The sequence below is a fragment of the Buceros rhinoceros genome, unplaced genomic scaffold, assembly GCF_000710305.1.
Source record: "Buceros rhinoceros silvestris isolate BGI_N320 unplaced genomic scaffold, ASM71030v1 scaffold16139, whole genome shotgun sequence".
Taxonomy (NCBI): domain Eukaryota; kingdom Metazoa; phylum Chordata; class Aves; order Bucerotiformes; family Bucerotidae; genus Buceros; species Buceros rhinoceros.
In genome coordinates this window covers 26,619-52,496 of record NW_010429937.1, presented here as the reverse complement: position 1 = coordinate 52,496, position 25,878 = coordinate 26,619, and the positions used below count along the sequence as shown (strand labels likewise).

At 38.6% G+C, this 25,878-nt stretch overlaps 1 protein-coding gene across 2 annotated transcripts in view; it reads right to left on the bottom strand.

The window, feature by feature from the left end:
• Nucleotides 1–25,878, bottom strand: part of POU2F1 (POU class 2 homeobox 1) — a 50,256-nt gene that overhangs the window by 6,802 nt on the left and 17,576 nt on the right. The window contains exons 6-11 of one of the 2 annotated variants that reach the window (XM_010142851.1): nt 25,295–25,474; nt 19,393–19,519; nt 9,234–9,328; nt 6,736–6,909; nt 2,852–2,993; nt 558–703 (exon numbers count right to left, since the gene is read on the bottom strand). In XM_010142851.1, the coding sequence (XP_010141153.1) occupies nt 558–703; nt 2,852–2,993; nt 6,736–6,909; nt 9,234–9,328; nt 19,393–19,519; nt 25,295–25,474 (864 nt within the window). The remainder of the gene's footprint in view (nt 1–557; nt 704–2,851; nt 2,994–6,735; nt 6,910–9,233; nt 9,329–19,392; nt 19,520–25,294; nt 25,475–25,878) is intronic. The other variant, XM_010142852.1, reaches the window with a different exon arrangement.

The window sequence follows — 25,878 nt, the reverse complement described above, 5'->3', positions numbered from 1 at the left end:
TGTGAAGAAATTCTAGACCTTGATAAAGAAATCTTTCTTTCACCATCTCTTGAAAAGAAATAGGAGAGATTAACTATAGCAATAGCCAAACCCCAAGTTGCCTAGACCTATAATGAAAGATATGCAGATCAAATGAGCTCCTTACAGAGGCTATCTGCTCATGTAGTTGCGCAGTGCCTAACAAGAATAACATAAGGCCTGCTAAAAATCTGATATTATGTATGTTTAGACTGTCACCCCATTTATCTGTCCTCAGAAATTGTAATCTTTTTTTCTTCTTTTTGATGTGCAGAATATCAAGCTTAGAGTTATAGCTCAGTATCTTGAAATTTGAAATCACAAGAACCAATGAGGTTTTTTGAGGGATTTTGTGTTTTTTTTTTTTTTTTAAAAAGTGGACATTGATGCGTGCTTCTTGGTGCAGCCTTTGTATCCACCTTGTTTAGTACAAGTACTTCCCTAAATAGCATAGTACTGGGTTGACTCTAACAGATATGATTGTTAAGCAAAGTTTCTTCACTCCTTAATAGGCTGAGGAGAGCAACAGGATTACTCACCTCCAGGAAACTCTTCTCTAAGGCCACACGTATGTTGGTCTCTATGCTGGTGCGTTTCTTCCTCCTACGGTTCAAGCCTTCGACCCCCATCCCTTGAGAATTCAGGGCACTTGGGCTGGAGAGAGTTGAATCAGATGAGAGGTTTTCTGGAGGAAAAAAAAAAAGGTAACATAAATCAGGAGATATTATTTTCATGCAGTGCAGTCTAATGCAAGTGTTCTTTACCTGTGCAAGGTATGTTAAAACCACCTTGTATCTATTCCAGATAGATAGGTATTTCTGAAGATCGCATGCATTAATCATTGTAATTGTAAATTACAACATATATATATATACTTGAAACTTAAAAGCTACAAGTAAGCACAGAGGGTGCGCTCTGCTCCTGTAGGTTACCACAGTATCCCTTTTATAACACCTATACAAAGTTTGTCTCCCTTATCTCATTTCACCCCAAACTCATTCACTGCATGTCAGTTTAAAGAAAAAAAAAGCAGTAACTGGTGTCCGTGAGCTGCAGCTGTAAGTCATGGGCAATTACGAAAAAATCTGAGCAACCTCAAATTTCCTGTACCCACTCTGCAATACACTAATGAAAGTTTGTAGCCAGCTTCAGTGTACAACCACTTCACTCTGAAGATCTTAGCAGACATTCAGTGCTATGCAGTTCTACCAAATACCTAGACAATGAGCAGCTCTACCTCCTTAGTATCACTAGGTCTCTAGCTATCAACCCCTAATCCTGTCTTTTTGGATCCACTGAAGAGGAAAGAGAGAACATGCTTGACCCCACTCTGTAGGAGACAGTGTAAAATAACCAAAAGCCAGGTTCCAGGAGGGAATTTAAACAAAATTATTAAATATGGCTGGATAATCCCTCACTTCACTGGAGTTTGTGAGTGATAAGGAGGTGTCGAAGTTCACAACGCCTAAGCTAATTCTAGTAGGCTCAAATGGGCAAGTACATTCAGTTCATTATCTTCTAGATTTTTTTTCATTAATGGCACCCATGAATGTGCTGAAACCACTGTCCATCCTGAGGACCCCACTGAACAAGTTGAGTTCTCCAACAATAAATTCTCCAGCACTCCAGTGTAATGCAATGGAAGGGATCACTGGTATGCTTCTCCTGCCTGCTTTTACCTAGAAGTAGCCTTTAAAGTAATCTGAATCTTTCTTCCAAAGATTTTCATGAAACTGAATCAGAGACAAAGACAACGGTTTCCAGCTTCCAGTCTGTGAAGGATGCTGGCACTGTTTACAGCCCTTAACTTAACCTTACAGATCCTGATATTTCTGCAGGCTAGCAGGAAAAACAAACTATGACATTCCTTCCACTATTGGCCTCATCCATTATTGCTAGAAGTTTTGGGGACCACTGGCCTGTGGACTTCAGTGTGAAGGTCTTTATGTTTTCTACCACATATCTAGATAACCGCTGTCAGCACAATAGAATGATGCTTCCTTGTTTCAACACAGGACCAATTTTCAACACTGCATTCAATTACTTTCAAGATTTCAGAGAATACTGTAGATACCAGCATAAAGCTCTCTTCATTTTGGTAAAAATAGGAAAGCACACTCTGCCCCTGCCATATGTTAGCAGATCCATTAGTTTTTTACTATGTGCGGTTGTATAATTGGAAGAAAAAAACTTGCTCTTAAACTCTTAAACACTTTCTATTCTAACACCTAGCACCACCACCCAAACTCCTTTGGCTGGTGGGGAAAAAAAAAAGGGGAAAAAAACCAGAACACTACCAAAATTGGCATAATGAATAACTTATATCCCAGGAAAAAGTAATTTGGGAAAGAGAAAGCAAAATCTAACCCACAAAAACTTCTTTCTATAGGGAGAAAGAGAGTGTTTATATGGATCCTTGGAGAGAGACGAAAAAAGGCATACAGAGGTGTGGGAGGAGATGAATGCAATAAGCTCTGCCTACTGAAACAATGAACCATGCAACCCTCTCTCTACAACACATCTGAAAAAGAAAGCCAGAAGAGGATTAGAAGTTATATGCATTAACACACATGAAGGAGGAAAACCATGACACATATTATACCTCACCCCATGCAATTATTCAGTTGGCTGCAGAACACAATTCTGAATCATATGGGAACGATTTCATAGGCACATGAAAAGGCAAGTATAGAGCCTTTTCCTACACCCTTATTTGTCCCATGGACAGTTACAGATTGGTGGCTTCATAAAACCATAAGGGCACAAACGAAGCAGTTTTTCAGAACCCTACTGATTTTGTTAGGCTGGTGAAGAAATACACAGACTCATTCACCTGCATCATTGAGCCACTTTTCCAGAAGTGGCTTTAACTTGCACATGTTCTTAAAGCTGAGGTTCAAGGCTTCAAAGCGAGAGATGGTAGTTTGGCTGAAGTCATTTCCATAGAGTTTGCCCATAGCGAGCCCAACATCACCCTGGACAAAGAAAGAGAAAAAAGGGATTCACTAACATAAGCACTTCCAAAGCAAGGAATCCTGTCACATTCTTGTGTTCCCTTAGTGACTCCACTGCTGCATGGGGTTTCAGTTTCACAAAAACTTGATTGGTGCTACCAAGATTCACGCTAAAGCAAATAACAATAAAGAAATGTCAAATCTCAGTCAGTTTAACCTTGTAACTTTTTCCAGGAAATCCCTAATGCTTTGCCTTCTTAGCATTATCACTGAACAGAACATTCCAATGAATATTAACTTGCAATTTTTTTCTTAGTTCTTTAAAATAATAAAGGCCAAGCTCTCTATAGGAGCATATTTCAGTATCTGCATATTTCAAAGTGAAGAAGTTCAAATAAGCAGAAATGCAGGGAATTAATGCTCTCAAAGTAGTAGAAAACACTCTTGAAAAGCTGTATGCAAACATCTATCACATTTAAATAGATGCATAAATATTTTTATCTGAACTTTTAGTATCTTCTGAGGTTCAAACCAAACTTCTCTTCACAGATACACAATTCAAAGTGGACAAGAAGTTGAACCATTTCAAATAATGATGAACTGTACTCTTCACTACCATTAACCCATCTGCCAAAATGCTATCCAGGAGATCAACAGACAGGTGATCATCTCTTTACATCTGTTTTTGCTTTTCAAAACTCAGCTTTAGCTAGCTATCAGACACTCTGCTTATCCTAATAATTACATGTGTGTATGTGTACGTGTGTGTATATATATCAGTCTGTACTTTACACTTGGAAATTCTTGTTTAAAAACAAACAAAAAACCCTCAAACCATTCTTGACTGTGGCCATTAAAAACACCGTAATGTTTTCTTGTTTTGTTTTAAAGCTAGAAGGTCCTGCCCTTTGAAAAAATGTAATTATTTTTTAACTATGTTATTTGGTCTAAAGTTGTTTAATTTGGATTTTTATTTTTTGACACAGCAAAGTCTGAAAAGTCTACAAGAAGAGACTGAAAAGCTTGAGCATAGTTAGTGGAGTTTAATTGCAAGTGGGTTAGTTGGATTGTGCATAAAGCTTGCTTGCTTTCCTTTTCGGTCAGATCCACAGCCACAGCTTGGTACAAGTATACTAACAGCATGCAGAGTGGCCACATACGAACAAGGAAGAAAATAACTTTTGGTAAATTGTGCCAGTTACGTAAAGAAAACAATTTCCTTCCTAGAAGAGGACCAGAACAACTGGTTTGTATGCCTTCAATCAGAGGAAACACGCGGGAACTCACATTTATACTTCTACCCATACGCCAGGATTCCATGCATTTTAAAACTCATAAATCATTCCAAGAGAAGTAACGTGGATGCTCTGCTGGGTTTATGAAAAAGAAAACCTGACTATGTAAACCATTTTAGAGATAAGCTGATTTATGTCTTGGCAGGAAAGAGTTATGAAATTTGCTCCAGACCCCTAACTAAATTTAATTCTGGTATTTATGTCGGTTTTTACTAACATTTGCCATCTGATTTAAAATGAATAGTCAACCATTTCTTTGTCAATAGTTTTCAACGCCAAAAGGTGGCAGCATTTCAGCTGTAGGCAAAGGATTGGAATTTTATATATTCCGATGGGCCATGGAAAGGATGGATGGAACAGAGGATACAGGCACTGTATATAAATCTGATCTACACTGCAGGTCAGATGATGCTCCCGTACTGAACTGAAACTGATTATAAGGTACATCATTGTTGTGTGTACTGGTCTGTTAAGAAACTCAGATGGACTAGCAGAGGTAATACCTTTCACAGAATAACAACCACATTGTCTAAAATGTTCGCTCACATAGCTTGAATCTGTACCTACCAATTAGTTACAGACCTGCAATAATGCAAAGAAGCAGTATGCTCATTGTGTCTCTGAATGTCAAACATAAAGAGATTTTTAAGGGGAACAATTAAACAAAAGGGTTTAAATATATCACCCACTTTTCAGGGTGGGAGAAGAGATAGAACTGCTAAAATTCAAAACCCGTTATATTGTTCACAACACAGAATGTAGTAAATGATTAGTTTGCAATGCAAACTAAATCTTACAACTATTTTTGAAAGGCAGGGGTGGTGTGAGTCTGAAAAAGCTTACAGTACCACTGAAAATAAATTCCTTTTATCCTCTGAAATGTAGTCTATTTATTCAACTATAAGAAACCAAAGTAATAGAGGTCTCTAATTATCATTCAATTATGCAATTAGGTGGAAGTCATTAGAACTGCCTAATTATACACATACAAATTCAGAGTAGGATAGGAACGATCAAATGCAATTTTATCACTTTCTCAAGATTCCCTTGTTTTAAGCTCAAAAGCAAATACTGAAATGTAAGCCTGAGCAGTTGTGTTCATTTTTCCTCACCATGAAAATTCACAACAGGATCAATAAAGAAGGGTTAACTCATAACTTTAAAAATCTAGTTGAGCCTTTATAATTACCTCACAGAGGGAAGATTAAACATAATAACTAAAGATCTACATGAACCTCCACAGCCAAGCTACAGGGAAGCTATTGTATTTTACTCTGTTCTGTTCTGCTTTATTCTAGCTTTTGTGTGTGTCTGTCGCTTGTATTTCTGTGCCTCCCTCTAGTGGAAAGAACAGAAGGAAGGATACACATATGCCAGCAAAATGCACTTCATTTTACTAAGAACATTCTGTTCCTGAGTTATAATTAAGATGCTGCCAGAAACTTTCATTATGAACCCTGATTTTTCAAACATTTAGGACTTTGCCAGAAAAATAAAACTGATTTCAGCACATACTTTCAGCACAGCAGATTTACTTATTCTGGGGGAGGGGTGGGGGGTGTGTGGAAATCACGTATGTTAGATTGACTGTTCTGAGCTCAGACTTTTAAATGCCTACATTTTGATTTTTGCATGCTATTTCTTCTAGCAAGAACACTCCAATGCTTACCAGAGACTCCTGCCAAATTTAATTGTTTACCTGGACAGATATTTTCATTTTGCAGGAAATTTAATTTTGATACTAATAAGAAAGGACTCTTGGATCCAAGCAGCATTTCCCTTTGACAGAATAATGGAACACCTAACTGCACTTTGAACTTTTAATTGTACTCTTCATTTAACCATTTTCACTATGTTCAAGATTACTTTTCTTTTGCTCTATGGGTATTTCTGAGCTTTTAAGCAAACCAAAACAAACCACTAGTCCAGTTCAGTTCTGTAAGGAGCGAACTTCAAAGGTGACAGTCCTTTCAGGTTTTGTTTAGGAACCTTAGCAAAAGCATTAAATACAGAAATCATTGATGTTTAATAGGAAAATACGCTTGAGAGATAAAAAAAAGTCTTTGACATCGAAAGCAGCTTCACAGCTGTGATAGGCTTTTTAAACACACAGAGCAGTTAATTGTGCTCTATGATTTTTAGAACTTTGTACATCTGAAGGTAGCTTTCAAGTGCTTTGTCCCATTCATTTTACAACCTATAGAATGAATAGTGCACATGCAATGACATCTGGAGCTGGTAAATGCATGTACCTGCTGGGAAAATGGCTATGCTTTAAAACCAACAGGGAAGTAAGATGGATGTACGGTTTTTTCTGTTATTTCTTAGAAATCTCCTACATAAAGGCCAGAGCATAACCCTATTTAAGAAGGTTCTCCTAGGAAAAGGTGGAATTGCAGTCTCCCTCCAGACTTGAAAGATGAGACCTCAGGTTCCACACTGGCAGGCACTAAGGTACGCAGTCTCACCTGAGTGAATCCAAGTTTGATCCGTCTTTGTTTGAAAGTCTTGGCAAACTGCTCAAGCTCCTCAAGGTCACTGGGCTCCTCCAAGCTGGGAGTGTCGATTCGCTTTGGTGTTGACTGGCTCTGTGGAAGTGGCTGAATGGGGGTCGCTGCTATTGTGCGTGTTGGGGTTGCTGGCTATTAAGATAGAGAGCAAGAAAAAGAGGAAGTCAGACTTAAAAAGATTAATCAGCAAAAATCAAATTGAAAAAAGGTATATGAGGCTTCTTGAGGAAGTTCAGTGAATTTGACATTTCCAGAAATCTGAAAGTTCCTCCAATTTATTTACATTCCTCCCAAGAACGAGCAATCACAATCCAGAAAACTATTAGTATGACAGCTTTTTAAAGGCTCCGTCAGAACCAATTAAAGAAGAGATGTTCAATGCAGCAGATAACCTAAAGCTTTCTCTTGCTACAAAAGGTGCTCAAAGAAAGGCTGAACACTTTTACTTGATATACTTCTATCATTTACAGACAGCTTGGCATTCATCCTCTTTTAATCATTTTAAAATTGAATTTACTGCTTGTGTGAGGTGGCAGATTGTCATCAGCCTAAATGATTCAAGTCTCCTATTTAATCTCGGAACAGTGAGCACACACAGGTGCAGCAAACATGTCAGGTTTCCTCTAATGCCATCTCTTGTGACTGACTCAACTCTTCCAGTAGCAGAAAATTAGATCTACCTCTGACCCTTCTGTTGATATTTGCAACATCAGAATGAATGTACTGATGATAACTAGAAATCATGCAAAGGCAACCCACAGAAAATAATTCCTTTTAGGTCATATTTTTCTTCTATATAAAGGGCTAATTTTCCAGGAAGTTCACGGGGTTCACTATTCCTGAATGATGGCATACTAGAGCATTTTGCTATGCAGTGATACTAAGAATCTGAAAAAACCCTGAGCATCATGGAAATATTCATAGGTGAACAAAATGTATTAAGATTTGGTACTGCACAGTTCACGCTTTTGGTGCAACAGGAACATTGGAAACCTGTTTTGAGTATAACTCCACATTCTTATATGGCATAGAGGAACTGAGATGCAGAGACAAATCGTTCTCTCAAATTGTACTCAGTTCAGCTGAGTAAAGTTCTTAAGTAAAGGTGACTTCATGCTTTTATGTCTTATGCTCAGTTCTGAAACTATGGACTCCTTTTGGGCAAGTAAGAACAGCATCAAGTCTATGTAAGACTACAGTACTATGCAAAGTCTGTGCAAAGGTCCAGAAACAGCTGTTCTAAAAGAAATGGCCTACATAGAGCTGAGTCTTTATGTAGCTCCTTATGTTGTTTTTCTCCTGGGTTAGTGCAGTATTTTGCAGCGTGCAGCAGATGGTAGAGGGAGATCGGTATCTATAATTCCATTATTTGAGAAATAATGTGATCATATATGATCTCTCTAGGATTGCAGATATATGTGTCACACTACAATAAAGTTCTTTAAAATTTTTTAATTTACATTAAACATAGTGGGCAATTACCGCAACATGTTTTTACTGACTTCAACTCCTTTATATAATTTATTTTCTCTTTGTAGTTTTGGTATTTTTTTTAATCAAAGTACAAACTTTTGTAAGGAGTCATGCTGCTCGCTGAGGTACCAACTACATAGGTGAGACAAATTCCTTTTTCCACATGGTGCACAAAAAATAATATAGGAGCTATAAGAGAAAATGTAGTTTTCTAAGACTGATAGATTCAGACATCTTATTATAGACAAAAAAATTCTTATATGTAACCAAGTTGGCAGGAAGATACCATATGATATTACACAGTATTTGAGAAATGGTATGCAGCCAGGTAACTAAACTGCACAGCAAAACTCAAGAGTAAAGCAAAACTAAATTTGCAGGCACATACAACGTTAAAACGGCTTTTCTTACAGTCTGAAAGCTTAATCATAGAGCTTTAATATTTTAACATATATCTAACAGAATATTTTAATGCATTCCTAATAATCTTCACTTTCATGAAAGGTAACTAGAAAGACTGGCAATGACTTAGCAATAATAGTAAAACAACTAGGACACAATAAACATAAGATTACCACTGCAGTCTTTAAAAAAAAGATACTTGTTATTAATCCTCTTTTTGAGCTTCTAAGGTAGCCCACACCTTGCTCCTCTGTATTTCACAAATTTGTAGAGCATCCAAGAAAGCCTTACAAGAAATCAAATTATGCTCTAGTGCTGTTAACTCAAGATATCAATAAAGGAAATTTTCAGCTAAAAATAAAAAAAATTAGAATGTTAAATGCATCAATAGGGACACATTAGTGTGGAAACCACAAAACCGAAGTTACTGATACTTCAGCTCTACACGGAATCTATCTACAAAGACAAACTTACTATTATAGCTACAATATCTACTCTGGTAACTAATACAAAGGGTTCCTTCACTTGCAATAGTTTAAATCTCCTCAAAGCAACTCATGACCTGTAGAAATAAGTCTGACCTGCGAGGCAAGGGTGATGCTTGGCTGAGACTGCAGGAGGTTGGCTTGGCTTTGCTGAGGTAGTTGCGTTAAGAGATTCTGCGCTTGCAGGAGACCTGCAGAGAGAAAACGGTGGATTTGGTTTGTCATTTAAAAAGACTGTAACATGAAATGAGGTGAAACAAGGTTCTTGCCAAATAATGAAAGTTATGAAAAAATTTGATATGCAAGCCTTCCTTTCACCCCTGCGTAGACATGTTCAGACTTCGGACTTCGCAGTCCAAAATCCCATTGCATTTTCCTGAAGTATATGCGGTGATGGAAGGGTAAAAGAGCTATGTCTGTACTAGACTCCTCTGCAGAAACAATTTGTAATGATCTAGGTTACCCCAGCTCTATGTGCAGGACTCATTTATTGTTTGCAGATTTTGGGTAAACCTCTTTCTGTAACTAACAGCTGACCAAGAATTAAGGATCCAAATAAAAATAAACCACTGAAAAATAATCAGATCAAATCCAACAACTCAACACTAATCAAAACCATGATTTTGGCTCTTTGATCACCCGTCGTCTTCTCCATATCAGCCCATGCCAGCTGCCTAACAGGACAACAACTTCCTCTGGCAAACTTAATCAGACCATAGGAGAAGACAAAACAAGCCCAGATAACCTTCTGGCTGAAATAAAGAAGGAAAAGTAATCAGAACTTAAAGCTTAGGTAAGATATAGAATGCTGCTCAAGTTGCACAAATAGAATAAACATTACACTGAATATACGAAAAGCCCTGCTATTATGAAATGGTGACAGCATTAAAGGACAGTTGGGACTAATGCAACCAATATACACAATATGCTGTCATTCTAAAAAGAAATTCTCTTACAGTCCACTATTTATTAAATCTCTCGCGAAATTCAGATATATGCTTGCAGCTATATATTTTAACTAGAAGTGATCTGATTCTTTACTATTTAAAAAATGATAGTTTGTATATTTTAAAGGTTAAGAAACTTGACAGAAATATACCTAGCTAGTCAACTCTCAATTTTATTACAGAAAAACATTACTGTTACTCTTTACGTGATTCCTAGCTACAACTATCAATTTACCCTACAATAATTTAAGAACCTGAATAATTAGACCTACACTTAATAGGCATCTTCAATATATCAAGTTCCTGAAACAAGGGGGGAACAATGGCACGATGACAACAGATGGACACTACGGCACTACGGCCACTTGGAGGACAAAACACCAAGTAATTACCACTTAAATTCTGTCATTTGAGATCTTGCTCCTGAGGTGGCTTATCAATCAGAGCATACCACTCATGACAAGTAACCTCTTAGGAGAATATAGGTAGGGGACATAGGATTTTAGGACTTGTTAAATACTAAGTGAGAAATCGGATGTTTTACGTGAGGTTAAGGCCATAGAAAATATGAAAAGAGAGACTGCCATGGGTAGGAAGAAGAAAACATAACCTCAATGAGGGATACACAACTACAGAAGAACTGACTTCTGACAGTGATACTACTGCATTTTTTTTTACCAAGTGTTGAATACGTATTTTAACTAGAATGTGTTGTGAGCAAAATACTCAAGACCTACAGCATAAAGCCAGCTTCTGCAACACAAAAGCACAGCATAGAAAAGTATGTAAATTTACTTTGCACCACATAATCAACATCTTCCAGCTGTGTTTTTGAAAAGCCACAGCAAGGGAATGGATCAGCTTAAGGAACTTCCTACAGTTTCACAGCGCTTTTGACAATGCAAATATTTGTTTACTTGAAAGATGATTTCAGCTGCCAAAATCTAAATATTAATTAGTGAACAGTCACCTCTAAGTGAAGAGGTTTTGACCTTCGTTTAGTGACAGTGAATTTTAACTGACAACTTGAAACAAAGAGGCAAGCCATCACACCAACACTATAGAGCAGCTGACCAACAATGAAACAAAAAAATAGGCTGCTGACAGTAACCACATTTGACCTCTGGAGCATTGGTAACACCATCAATCACAAGTTACTGACTCATCTTATGGCTGCAATCAGAGTAATTAGGACTGTCCTTCTGTGATTTTTTTTTTTTTTTGGTCCTCAAAGAAATCCCAGAGGACGTTTTTCTGGCAATAGCACTTTTGCTGAGCACAAGTTGTCTACACTCTTCCTCGTTCTAGTCTCACTCATATGTTCCAAAGTAATTATCACTGAAGAACAGTATAAAATATTCTGAACATATTTAATCTACTCAGCTTTTACATCATTTTATGATCTATTTAAGAAACACTGATACAAAGAATCTCAGACTGAAACTGGAAAAAGAACAAGTTAGTTCAACCTGCAGCTGACTGAAGTAAAGTCAGGAGATGGGGAAAACAGCTGAACTGTTTTGGCAAAGAATGCAACTCTGCCACTAACTGTCTTTTCAGACAGTTGTCACGCACATGCTTTCGACTCTTGTTGGCTTCCATGGGTGGGCAGCTGCAGTTTTGCTCCTTCCTGACATGACTAATGCATTATGTTCTAGACAAGTGGTCTGCATGGTGGGCGGGGATCTGGCTGACAGGCCACATCCAGAGGGTGCTGGTGAAAAGCTCTTTTTCAAACTGGCAACCTGTCACAAGTGGGGTTTCCCAGGGATGGATATTGGGCCCGGTGTTTTAATATCTTCATAAGTGATCTGGATGATGGGATCATATATATCCTGATGAAATCTTCTGATTATACTAATCTGAGTGGGGAAGTGGTCGCAAGAGCGGGCTAAGAAACTTCTGAAGTTCAACAAGGACAAGTGTCTTGTACCTGGGAAAACATAATCCAGGAGCGCAGTGCAGACTGGGATCTACCTGGCCGGAGAGCACCTCTGTAGAAGGGGACCTGGGGGTCCTGGTGGACAAGAAGCTCAGTATGAGTGAACATTGTGCTGAAAGCCAACAGGATGCTGGGCTGCATCAACAAAGACATCACCAGCAGAGATAAAGTTGTTACCCCACTCTACTAAGTGCTTGTCAGACCACACGTGGAATCATGGAATGCTGTGTTCAGTTCTGGTCACCGCTACACAAAAAAGATGTGGACAGGCTGGAGAGGGTAGAGAGAAGGGCCACAAAGATGATCAAAAGACTGGGGAAGTTGCCATGTGAGGAAAAGCTGAGAGAACTGGGTTTGTTCAGCCTTGTGAAAAGAAGGCCTAGGGGAGACCTCATCACCACGTCCTAGTATTTAAAGGATGGCTACAAAGAAGATGGAGACTCCCTTTTTACAACAAGTCGCATAGAAAAGTTGAGGGGTAATGGGTACAAGTTACTCCCGGGGAGATTCCATTTGGACACAAGAGGACAATTCTTCACCACATGAACAGTCACTGGAATAATCTCCCCAGGGAAGTGGTGGATTTCCCAACACTGGACACTTTCAAGATTCAGCTGGACAGGGTGCTGGGCCATCTTATCTAGACCACGCTTTTGCAAAGAAAGGTTGGACCAGATGATCCTTGAAGTCCGTTTCAACCTGGTATTCTATGATACTATGACTTGTATTAGTCTAAGCTTCATCATCTTCCCCGCCGCCCCACCGCCCGCCCACTTCAGAAGAAGCTACTGGTCCCCACTTTGGTCAAGGATAACTTCAACGACTTAACTTACAGGGCACACAGCACAGCCTTTTAAATACAGTGTATGCCCAAAACTGCACCTTTTAGGTAACTACTGAGATACTGGTGTTTCAAACTTTGCTGTTTCCTTAGAGACTTATACTGGCATCAATACTGTTTAACATCTTTTAATACCAGTAAGACTGGTGGGACAAAATATATTCTCAGCAAGTTCATGGACAATACCAAATATGGGAGGGGTGGTCAATAGGTCAGAAATCAAGGTCTAGACAGGCTAGACAAACAGAACCTCATAAAGATCAATGCAGGAAAACGCAACATCCTGCATGAGGGCTGGTATAACCCTATGCAGCAATACAGGGTGAGCACTGGCTGGCTAGAAAGCAGTTTCACAGCAGAAAGACCTGGACAAGGACAGCAAGATGAACGTGAGCCAGCAGCATGCCCTTACAATAAAGGCAGCCAACCGCATCCTGGACTATATTCACAGGAGTGCAGCCAGCAGGTCAAGGGCTGTGATTCTTCTCTTCCATTCGGCACTTGTGAGACCACACCTGGAGTACTGTGATCAGCCTTGGATTTCCTAGTGCAAGACACGATGACATCCTGGATTGTATACATTCAATGCCCACCAGAGTGGCTAACAGGCTGGAACAACCATATGAGGAATGGGTAAATGAGCTGGTTTGTTCAGCCTTATAAGAAGACTAAGTTGAGATGCTATTTCTGTCTTCAAAGACAGAAGTGGACTCTTCTTGAGGGTGCACAATAATGAGATGCAACAGATATAAGTTGGAACATTAAAAACTCCAACTAGATATAAGGAAACAATTTTTTTTTTTTTAAACCATGAAAATGGTCAATTATTGAAGCAGGTACTTGAAGAGGTTGCAGTATCTCCATCCTTGGAGATGTTAAAACTCAACCGGTTGAGGTGCTGAGCACTCTTCTGTAATCGGATCTGCTTTGAGCAATACTACACGACTTCTCGAGGTCCCTTCCAAGCTACGTGATTTTTTGAATCTATAAAAACTAATGCCAAATTTGTATATTTGACTTTACAGAAGTAGAATTTCTAACCCTCTGCTGCGGTTTCTAAGAGCTCAGTGGTGTTATATTAAATATGGCATCCAAATCACCTATGTGACACTTCAAAAGAATGATGGCATGAAGACAGATAAGGATTTACGCAGAAGTATGATACTTCAGAGGTATTTAATTTTTTTTAATAGTTAAAGTAAATGCATCTACCAACACCCAGGACTTTTCCTGTAATGTCTATGAGTAGCATGAATAATGGCCAAGCCAAAGAGTCTTCCTGCCAGCCAACAGTCTCCAAGGACTATCTGGGGTTCAGTTCTTACTGCCGAAAATTAAACAAAAGATAAAACAAACATTCAAATGCAGATTTTTTCAGCATAATTTTTAAAAAGTTGGCCCAGAAGCATAATACATAATTCATTCCTAACTGATCTCCCAAAAGAGTGAATTTTTTCATCTAAGAACAACTTGACTGATTTTTCTCTGCCAAAGCTGTTCATCTTCTCACAGACATATCCTGGAAGTTAGCTTGTCAGACAAAGCCATTACAATGTCATGATTAACTGGAAACAACTGAAAGACAAGAAGGGAAGGTGTCACACCACATATTACATACAGTGTCATTTGATCAATTTTGTTGATCAAAGTTTATGCAAATTAACTTCTGGGCACTTTGATACACCTCGTTTTATCTAACCCAGATCTTCCAAAATAGGGATTCATACCTGGAATTATACTAGGACCCAACACAGGAGAGAAAGTACTAACCTATGCATTCCTATAAATATGTCCCACTGACACGTTAACCTGCTGCGTGCTGCTGCACCTTTTGCAGTATCTAGGTACCCGTTAAGATTAGTTCAAGAACATGACACAAATGTGCCAAAGTTAGTGAACTGCAGCTTTGAAGAGTACCAATCCACTGTTGTGTGTAGAGGTGCTACCACACTATTCCAATGAAAGTCAACATTTTTACCCACTGATGGTAAAAACCTAAGACTTGATTTCAAAGAAGGCAGTAAATATTAATGAATTTGAATCAGCTACATTTTACTGAATTACTGTGCCAGCAAATATGCTGTCATTAATAATCTCCTGACAAAGAAGAGCTGGGTCTCCTCATCTACATACGGAGGGACGAAAGCACTTTCACCTGGTTCACTTATGTTCTGGTTTGAGCTGAAGCTTCCTTGTTTTGGGGAATGGACAAATAGGAATTATTCCATGCAGTGCAATAACTCCGCATTTAATTGGTTAAGGGAGTCAGGTGAAGGTGACGTTACATCAGGAGCCTTTAAAAGCAGCAGGCCGGGGAGTGTCTCGCGCTCTCTGACTTCCGGACGCTTCACGGAGGGAGGACTGTCACGAATCTGCTGGCTGACGACTAGGCCCGGCTAGGCCTGACCTGTCAAACGACCAGGCCCGAGACCTGAGGGCCTGCACCCCCGGATCGCTGAGGATTACAGACTGTGAACTATTGCTGCCGTGAGTCCCGTCTGAAATCGGGTGAGATATTTGGATTCCCAGCTACTCCGTGCAGGGAGTTTTCCTGCAGTTTTCTTGCTGCGCAGGGGTTTCTTCCCCCTTCTCCCCCGTCTCGCCGCGAGAAGAATCTCACTTTCTCTGCCTGGGAGCAGCTGCAAGGTTTTCACTCCCACCTCACTGCTGGGTGCCTGCCAAGAGGTCTGACCTTGAACAAGACTGTGAAAAAACTTTTTCTCCTCTCCCCCTCTGCACCTGGTTATCTGAGTCCTCTCTTCTTAGTTTTTTTTCCCCTTTTCTCAGTCGTGCATATATATATATATAATAGTGTATAGTTGTGTGGTTTTATTGTTCATTAAAAGTTTGTTTCAGTTTCCCAAACGCAGACCGAGGTGTGAATTTCTTCCTTCCCCTTAAACCCCTTCCGTCTCTAGCAAGACAGAGGGAATCATTAAGGAATTCGAGGAGTTATTACCTCGGGACCTCGACCCTTAACAACTTAACATATTATTGACAAAATGAGGAAGAGCCTGGAAGGGGCAGTACACAACCTCAGAGGAGAAAAGCACTTGTCCATTACAAATTCAATGCATCTGAGAAGAAACACAGGCAACTTCAGGCATCTTCCTCCATCCTCACACTAGGTGATGGAGCTGTACTCTGATTTATGTCACCAAAGCCCACCAGGGCAGGTACCAACATTCAACATTCATTATTTCATTTAGAAAATGGATTTGGTTTTGGTTTTTTTAATAATACAAGTGAATTCTCAAAGTCTGTAGCACAAGTACACCGGAAGAGAAAGGACTGGATTTGGCCTGCTATCACCACCCCATCACCAGGTATTTTTACAATTAAAATCATAAACAAGGTCTTTAATAATATACAGCAATAACTTCAGAAGAGGTGGGCCCAGTTTCAATGTATAGAGCTAGTTAGTAGCTTGTCTTCCACACTTGCCTTTTGGGATACTCTCTTTACAAGTACTGTTTCTAAACCTCGTTGACAATGAAGCAGTCTTTTTTCAGATCTTAAGAATTTCTGTTTACAATATTAATTTAAATGAAAGGCAGCACCATTTCCCCTCTCCATTCAGATTTTTACTGATATGATTTGTATTGGCAATATCTTCCAAGCAAAAAGGCAAACTTCGGTCATTTGATGAGGGTAATATTTTTCAGGAGCAGCAATAATTCTACTAAAGGATGTTGAATTGATTATTCTAGAGACAGATCTATTAGATACAAGAGGTATAAAGACTGTACAAGGTGCTACTTTCCTGTCTGGTGACTTTAACAGCAATATACGGGGACAATAATTGCTCTGAATAAGAAATTGTTCCGAATTTCTATTTCCATTCAATCTTCCACATATCTGCTGAAGTTTGAAACAATTCCTTCAGTTATGATGTTACCTATTACAAGGCATGAAAAACAGGAACTTTACAGTATGCTTCACATAAGCCACTGAATAACTAGAAACCATGTGGAAAAGGAAGATGACTACATAAGACATACAGCAGCAGATTTATGGGGAGAATTCCACCTCTGCTGCTGTGATCTGTATGTTGAAGAAAGCAAAATAACATTGTGATTGTTGATTAACATTTAGGTATTGAGTTTTCTAAAATTTTTCAGAAGCTGGATCTTAGCCATGATATTGAACCCCTTCCATGAATCTAAATATAATTGCTGATGAATGCATTACTCTGCACCCCATCACTTCTTCAAGAAGCTCTTCTGTACCAATGTTTTACAAGTCTTGTACAATCTTGACTATTCTTCACTTATTTCCCTCACAACTATTCTCTTGTATTAAAAACATCTGTCATTTACATGACTATACAGCATGGACAAAACTACTACTACATGTAGTGTAGTGTAGTCCTTAAAGCAACAGATGGCTTTGAGAATGGATAATCTATAAATAAATCAGAATTTTCGTTTTAGTTACTAAATGTGTACACACATAAAAAGCTGCATGCAGTAGCAATGAAGCATCAAAAAAAATCTAAATGTCTTTGGCATTAAAGAAAGCTCTATGCTAGTTTCTTCAGAATATTTATTATTTTATGAAGTTGAGTAATAGAGCAAATAGGACAGGAATAACATGGAAAAGTCAGCTGCATCATCAAATAACAAAATAAAAATACACACTTTCTATATCTTTCTCATAAATAATAACATAGTGTTGGAGATCTTTTAACAATAAACATGAAATATTGCAAAAAAACATACTAAAAAGTGACATAAGGGGTATTAAGACATGCGTGTTGCTTTATCACTGAGTGGTAATGAAGAAAATTAGATCCATTCAAGCATTTCGCTTTGGAAGGTTGACACACACTAATGGCCTATGGCCAGAATACAGAATATAAATCTTCCTACATTTTTGAGCTATTCAGTAGTCCAGGCTGCACATTACCAGAAAAACATGCTGTTTCTACACTCACTACGTCACTGATGACAGCAATATACAGATCTTAAACTGCAGTAAAGAAATAATTTTCAGAGACGGTCCCTGGTAAAGGTACTATGAAAACCTCTTCCGGCAGTTATTCTTCTTCAAATTTTAAACAAACAAACAATATACGCCATTCATTTTGAGAGACGAGTATAATTTGCTTCTGTTCGTTTTGCTTTTTATAAACCATATTCAGAGATATTTCAGAAAACCAGCAGAAGTTAGCTGAAAAATGTAGACAAACATTAATACCAGTAAGTTTTTCGTAATGCTTTTGTACTTGCTCTTGCCTTAAAAACATTTATTTAAAAAAAAAGGCCTATTTTAAAGAATCTTTGAATGAAATTTTCTTGAAGTTTGATTTCTTCTAGAAGAATATGTTAAGCTTATTAAGTTCTGCTTCATTTTGAGAAACTAGTACATCACTTAATGACTCCACGAATAGCCTTTTAGCCACTTTTTACCAGTGCTGGTATAAAGGCTCTCCTAAATCAAGTCCTAATAAAAGAAAGTTAATTTTGACTAACCCTTTATGCAAATGTGAGAGCATTCAGTGAGAAACCTTCAGCATAATGGAAAGCCACTTCTATCCAAGTCATAGTATATAAAAAGGAATGATGCATGAAAAAAACTGAAAAGAACAGAAGAAAATGAGGTGCGAAGAGCTGCTTTATAGGACGGTCAGGCTCTGGAGGACTCTTCAAGCATAACAGGATTTGCCTTCTGAGCAAGAATCTCAGCAGTTGAGTAGAATTCACGTGGAAGAGAAAGGGAGGAAAAAAACCCCATTGGACTATATCAGCATAAGAAACCATTGCTAAATGCAGTTTTCAGTGGGCATCAAACAATGGGGTGCAATCAGTAATGTGAAGTATTGCAACCTGAATGTGTTAGAGCAAAGTTCTTGTACAACACCTTAACTGGCTGGCACACAACGACCTACCACTGCCTTGGTTTGCACACCCAGTGTATCACCAAACTACTACTTCCAAGAGTTGTTATACAAAAACCAAGCATTCTAGCTCTTTGTCCAAGGTGTAATTATTATTTCACAGTTTATGACAAAACTTACTGTACCCTCTTTAGGGTTAAGGACTTTTCTAGCCTCTTACTGAGAATCCACAGATTCTTGATTTTGCAATCCTTTTCCAGTCTTAGAATTTTGTAGCCCTTTTAGCATTGACCTAATCCAAACAGCCCTCACACCCTACAGGCTTCCATCTCCTACGATTCTGTCTTTGGTATCTGTCTTCTCCGAGTTCTCTTCCCAGCAGGCTTCCTTCTTGAGAGCCTGACCCAGATAATCAGATGCTGCAGTAATTCCCAAGAGGCCTTTTTGTTAACAAATGTTCTCATGGCATGATCTCTGGATTGATCCTCCTTGAGAAGTGAGTTACACAAACTTTGACAAGGCTGAAGTCTAACACCCAGGAAGGGACAACCTGTTAGCATCTCCTAATTGCAATACTACTATTTCTCATAACTTCAACAGTTAGTGAAGGTATATAAACCACCTCTGTTTCACCTTCTCCTCTAAAAAGCTATGCATGTTTTTCTTTTCTGGCAAGGAGCACTTACCCTGCTGCCCCTGCGGTGTTTGTGAGATGATGAACTGTGCTGGCTGCAAGTTGGTTGTTGGATGCACCAACACAAACTGTTGCAGGTTGAGATTCTGCTGCTGAAGCTGCTGCAAGTGCTGCAAATCCTTAAGGAAACAGGGGAAGGGGAAAAAAAAAAAAGAAAAGAAAAAGGAAAAGAAAGAGCTGTGTGTTAGACATTTAAGTCAGCCATGACTTCCAGTGTAACCAGATTTCTTATGACCCAGTTACATTCTAACAGTTAGAGATAAAAGTGGGTGACAAACACATCAGTCCTGCTACTGAATATCCTTTAGGCTGGCAATTTGAATTTCATTATTCTTCATAAAACCAAACAAAAATTGTTTACCAAATAACCTGTCAAAATATTCCCAGCATTGTTCTGCTTTAAAAAAGAATGAAAATCAATCTCCCTCCCCCCAAAATGCAGCAGTTTTCAAATATGTAAGACTTACCAGCACCCGAATTTCTCAGATTTATTTTTCGAGGATGCCACTCTGCTACAAAATTCATTGTTGACAAATCAAGCATTTAGCTGGGAGCTATTTTTGTTTATAACAACAACAATCTGCAATTACCATTCTAATGAGCAACAGGAAAGCAAAAAATTACAGATTCCTAGTTTGCACTCTAGTTGTTCAGGTAAAATTTCAGAAGTACCTAACTCAAGTAGTTAATATATTATATATAAATACATTCGATTAGTTCTGAAGCAAATTACAATAAACTTAATAGATATGGCTATAATTAACGGTTAAAAGAAATAACCCAAACACTGCAGTATTACAGAACCCTACTTTTATGTATTTAAACCATTCAGAACTATTAATTTTCTATAATTAGATGACTGGTCTCAATGTAAATGCTCATCTCTGAGAAAGTGAATCAAGAAAAATGCTCCCACTTGTTGTTTAGCTGGAGAATGAAAACAGAAAACTGCTTAAAAATACTCCCCCCCAAACTAGCCTTTTTCCTTTCATCTTCTCCAGACGGGACAGTATCTGAAATTTGAAAATTGAAGTACAATGTGAAGCCAGCCAATGTAACAAAGGTAATCTGTGAAAACTATCCCTACACATTTGTAGAATCTTTCCATCTTTCTGAGAAGCTATTTCAAAATACCTGCCAATCAGACAGATAAAAGCCTGAAGTATTTCCCACACTTACAACCTCCCACTAAAAAATCAAGCCAACCAAACAAAAAAACCTCCCAAAACTCTGTTTCAGGTAAATTACTCAGATACTGGGGTACCTGTTTGCCTACAGATACCCTCTTCTGAGTCCACTGTGTCAGACAATGTTAACAATGCCAGTTTGCTCATAAACAATACTCACTCTGGCTGCTTGAAGGGAGATGCTCGCTTGAGCACACTTCCTAACATACTTGAGTTAAAGTGTGTCAAACTAACAAAGACTTGCTTCTTCAGGCCAGTAAAGTAGCCCCCATGCATTTTGACTGATGCAGGGTACTGAGCACTCACACAAGCTGCTCAGCCAGAAGATGTGAAAGGCCATTAACTGCCAGCAATAGAGATGGTGATGGAAAGTCAAGACAGACTGACAAGGATAATTTTTCATTTACTCAATACAGCCATTTGCAAAATATCATTATCTGTCTATGACCTTACATTATTTGAAAACTGCTTAAGACTTAAAAGTGACAACAATGTCTGTTTGGACAAGAAAAGTGAGGAGCATCAGTGGGTAAAAAGGAAGACTAGGGAGGGGGATTGAAAAAAAAGTCCACCAATTTACGCAATCATAGACATGCACATAAAATGAATACTTAACCTGCATTATGAAGACACTAGCCACCAATCACTTAGGCAATTTGGTCATGTTAAGTCAAGAGCATGCAGTGTAATAATATGGTATGCAGACACCAGATGGATTGACTAAGCAATGCTCTTTAAGAAATGGAAACTTCCATTTTATAAAGGAATGGTAGAATTTTTTAAAGTCGCCCCAGCATAACAGGGTGTTTTTAAAGTTGATATTATTGTTTGCTTTCAGAAAACTTGAGAAATACTGCAACCAGTCCTATGAAATTGAGGCCAATCTCCTTCCTAAAGAAAAGACATATAACTTCCCAAGTTTTCTCCTCCCAGGAACTCAATTGTTTCTCCTGTCTTCATACTGTAAAGTTACATTGGTTAGAATTGCTACTAAAACCTCTTGCTTCTTGAGCTCCACATAGACCTCCACTCACTCATTGATTTTCAATACTCTGCTGGTTACCTTTGCAGATTGAACAGACCCTCACAGCACAGAGGGGCTCATACTGAATCGGATGCGAGGACTAGATGCAGAGGAAGAAACAGAAGTAGAAAGAGTAGGGCAAACTGACTAAGGCTGTGAATGTTGGATGGAAGAAAAAGAAATAAAGAGAAAATAGACATGGATAAGACAAAAAGTAGAAACACAAAAGGAAGAGCTGGGAAGAAATTTTTAAATGAAAAAGCACAGACAGAAAAACAGATAGGTTGAGAACCAACCCCACCAAAAGCAAACGAATGAGACCCCCAGAGATGACCAAGTAGAAGTCAGATAATTTGAAGAAGAACCACAGGAGATGGAGTTGTATACAAGAAAGAATACAAAGAAACAGTGGCAGTGTATTTGTAAGATCAAAGGAGGAGACCTTTTTGTTTTAAGATTACAGTATTCATAACACAGGGTACCCAGCTAAGACATGACAGCTCTTATCATCAGGGTCTTGCACTTTAATATGAGAAAACTGTTTTTAAATTAAGGCCTCAGGGATAACTGTTATAAGCAATCTTATTCTGCGCATCTGCCTTGGTAAACAGCATCTTGGCTGAGTCTTGTTTAAATACAGAAATACAATTCTGTAACAGAAAATGGAAACGATACCTAAAAGGCTAATCACTCTTAAACAGCCCTACCAGATCCTCAAATTCATTTGAAATCCAACTTTATTTCTACTTTGGGAAAATTTTATTATTTAGTTCATTGTAGCATTACAATAAATCTCCCAATAGCAACCATGCAAACAATGCCAACAATGTTTTCCTGATCTTTTTTTTTTTCTCAATGGTAAAATGTGTATACTAGCACAAAGAACAACATGGAAAGACTTCTCTGGGGAAACGTGCACGACTTCTGGCACTGCCTAACAATGAAGAAAGATCAAAACAATCCAACTCCTACCTCAGCAGAATAATCTGCCACGTGCTATGTCTTTAAGTAAGGAAGTTTTTTTGGTTTAAAAAAACCCCAAACAATCTAAAGTTCTAAATTCAATGCCACTATTTCTAGTAACAACTTCAGTAAAAACTTATGCATTTCTGTAATTTTGAGGTTTACATCATGTAAACACTGATCATGGATCCTGAAAAGAAGTTGAGTTTACAAGGATCTCCAAAACTTGGTACAAGTGTTCAGTGACAATTTATATCAGCCTAGCAGCAGCACTAACATCTTACCAGACTGCTGCAGCAGATACCTTACACTGACTGCAGAGCACGTTAAAGGAGTCATGTTTGTGCAATTAGTTAATTAAAATAAATATGGTAATCCCCCTGCTGCAGAGACTGCTGCCAGTTAATCAATTATTCAAAAATCATCAATTAAAACAAACATTCAGCTGTTTGCGTAATCAGCTATATGTTTACAATAGCAATGCAAACAAAGCTGAGCGCTGTTTATAAATTGCTGTCTGGATGGATCAAAAAGCATGGTGTTATCCACCTACAAACCTAGATGGTAGAAGGTTTCCATAAAGTATCTCAAATTATATTGAACACCTGCACAAATTATGCCCTGGACATTCATAACCAGAAGAAGCTAACAAGATTCAACCAAACCACATTTATATATCAAAATAACCTATCCTTAAGGAAATGAATTGTGAAGTCAAACATTTAACTAATTAGGAGTGCTAGAAAACAAGTGAAACTTTTATTTGTTCCCTTGTGCTACAAATACACAGTGGCAACTACATGATCCCATGCTATTTTTCATAGAGCATCTAGCTCATTCACACGCACAAACCAGACAATGCTCACTTCAGAAGCTCCTATTTGACAGCAGATGCCTGATCTTTTCTTCTCAAACATTTTTCTGAAGATTTTGTAAGTTCTGAAGAAAAACCCAGTACTAAATTAATAATTGTAAATGCTTTACACATTTTCATAGCTTCCCACTGAAGTGGAAGAGTGGGATTAGCAACATCTCACTCAGGCACAACAATGCCTTCCAAAGTATCCACTAATGCGGTGGCATATTTGACAAATGTAAAGCCAGAAAATTCAAGGTGCAGATTTTATTAATATGAAATTTTAATGCTCTGCACTTCAGTAAAGCGGATCTCACTACCTTAAGCTGCACACATGGAAGACAAGAAAGAGGCCTGTGGATCGCTTACTTATATTCAGGTTAAAAGATTCGCATGGAGAGATGTTAAGAAGATAACCATCAACTTCCTTGACATTTCCCTTTCTCGAAATCTGTCTGTATTATTGACTACAGACAAAGGCTTAACAAAATTAAGAGATGCTCTTAGGAGTTATGAGTTTCCTTGAATGATACAACTTTGAGTCATCTCCAGATCATGACAGTGAATTGGGATCCTTTGCTAAAAGAAGTATGAATATCTGGTCACATGAGTCATCACTGTGCACCAAGAGGCTCAGGGCGAGGGGTCTGTGGGCAACATCAGTACTGGCCTTTTAAATGTGGAATGGCATCACTCTGGCCTCTGTAAAGGCAGTCAGAGAGGCCAGATTTTTTAGACCAACATCACAGAAGATTGCTGCTTCAGCTAACAAACAACTGACAGCATAACCAGGCTGATATTCAGCTAGTGGACTAGTGCCATAAAGGAATAGCACATTTCACCAATGGATTTCTCAGGTAATTGTGACATTTCCTTTCTTTTCCTTAACCAGCCCTCATCTTCACGTTTTAGACACTTCATCCCAGTTGAATGCAAGTGAAAAGAGTCTGAATAGAAAGTGTCAGACAATCTTAAAGAACCCGTTTGCCGTAAGAAGCAGCAGCTTTGGTCATTACATACCAAACATACTTTGCATAGCTAGAGTAATCAAACTGAAATATTACATACTGAGAACCTTAATCCAGGGAAAGATGAACCTCAGCATCAGCAACACAAGCACCTGCTAGCAGTCTCAAGATGCCTACACTGTAATTTCGGTTACCCTTGTCCAGAAGTCTAAGGAGTTTCCACGCTACATACGCTAAGTTTAGAGTCAGTGGTGCTGCATTCGCCACACAAATTAAGCCAATCCTGGAAGACACAGGTAGGCAGAACTTCCCTGGCAAGCAGTTCTTCAGAACTAACGCGTCTTTAGCAGCAGAACATAAAGCTGGACAGATACCAACATCAGACTCATACTGGCAAGTTTTTCTCTAGACAGACAAGACTGTCCATTCTTTTTCACTGAACTCTGAGCATTAAGCACCAAGCCAAAATAGCACACAAACGTGTCAAGCCAAATTGCCTTTCTTCGGCTCTATCATCTTGCTGTTTGGATCTAATATGCATCCTTTGTGATACATGGGTATCCCTTCCTATCCATACAGGTCTCAACAACTGTCCTTTCTCTGGGCATCTTTCTTTATCCCTTTTTCTCCTTTCTCAAGCTAACTACAAGAAAGAAAATTCAGAAATTACAGCATCTGGTCAGATTCTGCAACAAACTCAGAAGCCCAGTGGAAGTGATGAGCAGCTGGTACACATTCTTTGCTAAAACTATCAACTTCAACCTCATCAACTAAGGTTGCATGAGGAAAGACTAACAGTACTCAAGACCTCACTGAATTAGGATTAAAAATATTATTTAAATGATGCAATTAGTCAAACCTCTTTATTTTCCACCCTCTCAAGCCTCAAGGCTCACCTGTGCAATCTGTATTGGCTGAGATAGAGGGATCTGCGTCATCGGCGTTGCAGCAGAGGCCGAGATGGTGGCACCAGCAGCGCTGTGCTGCTGACTGGCTGAATGCTGCACTGCAGCCGCCAGCAACTGTGCCTGCGCCTGTTGTAGCAATAACTGTTGCTGGGCTGGCGTCAACGTGAGCTATAAGTAATTAGAAAACACAGCCATTAATAATGAAAAGAGCCACTTCAGCTACAAAGTCATTAGCTAGCTCAGTACTAGTTATATTAACCAGACATTCCTAGAACTACTACTGCAGTTCAGCCATTAACTAGCCAATGACTCTGGCCTTAAGTAAGTAGAGCTGGCTACTCAACACGGTGTAGGAACCAACCTACCACAGACCTGACATAAACCAAACTGCACAAATGCAAATATTTGCACTTAACTAGAACCTACAGAACCTAACTTTATTTCTACCTTTTCTTCACAAGTCTACCAGGAGGTTCAGGAAAAAGGTAATTAAGTAGCAAGCAGAAGGAAAGAATCAGTATTGCCAGGATTTGAAAGGAAATTTACACCCAACAGAACAGCAAGTGATTAGC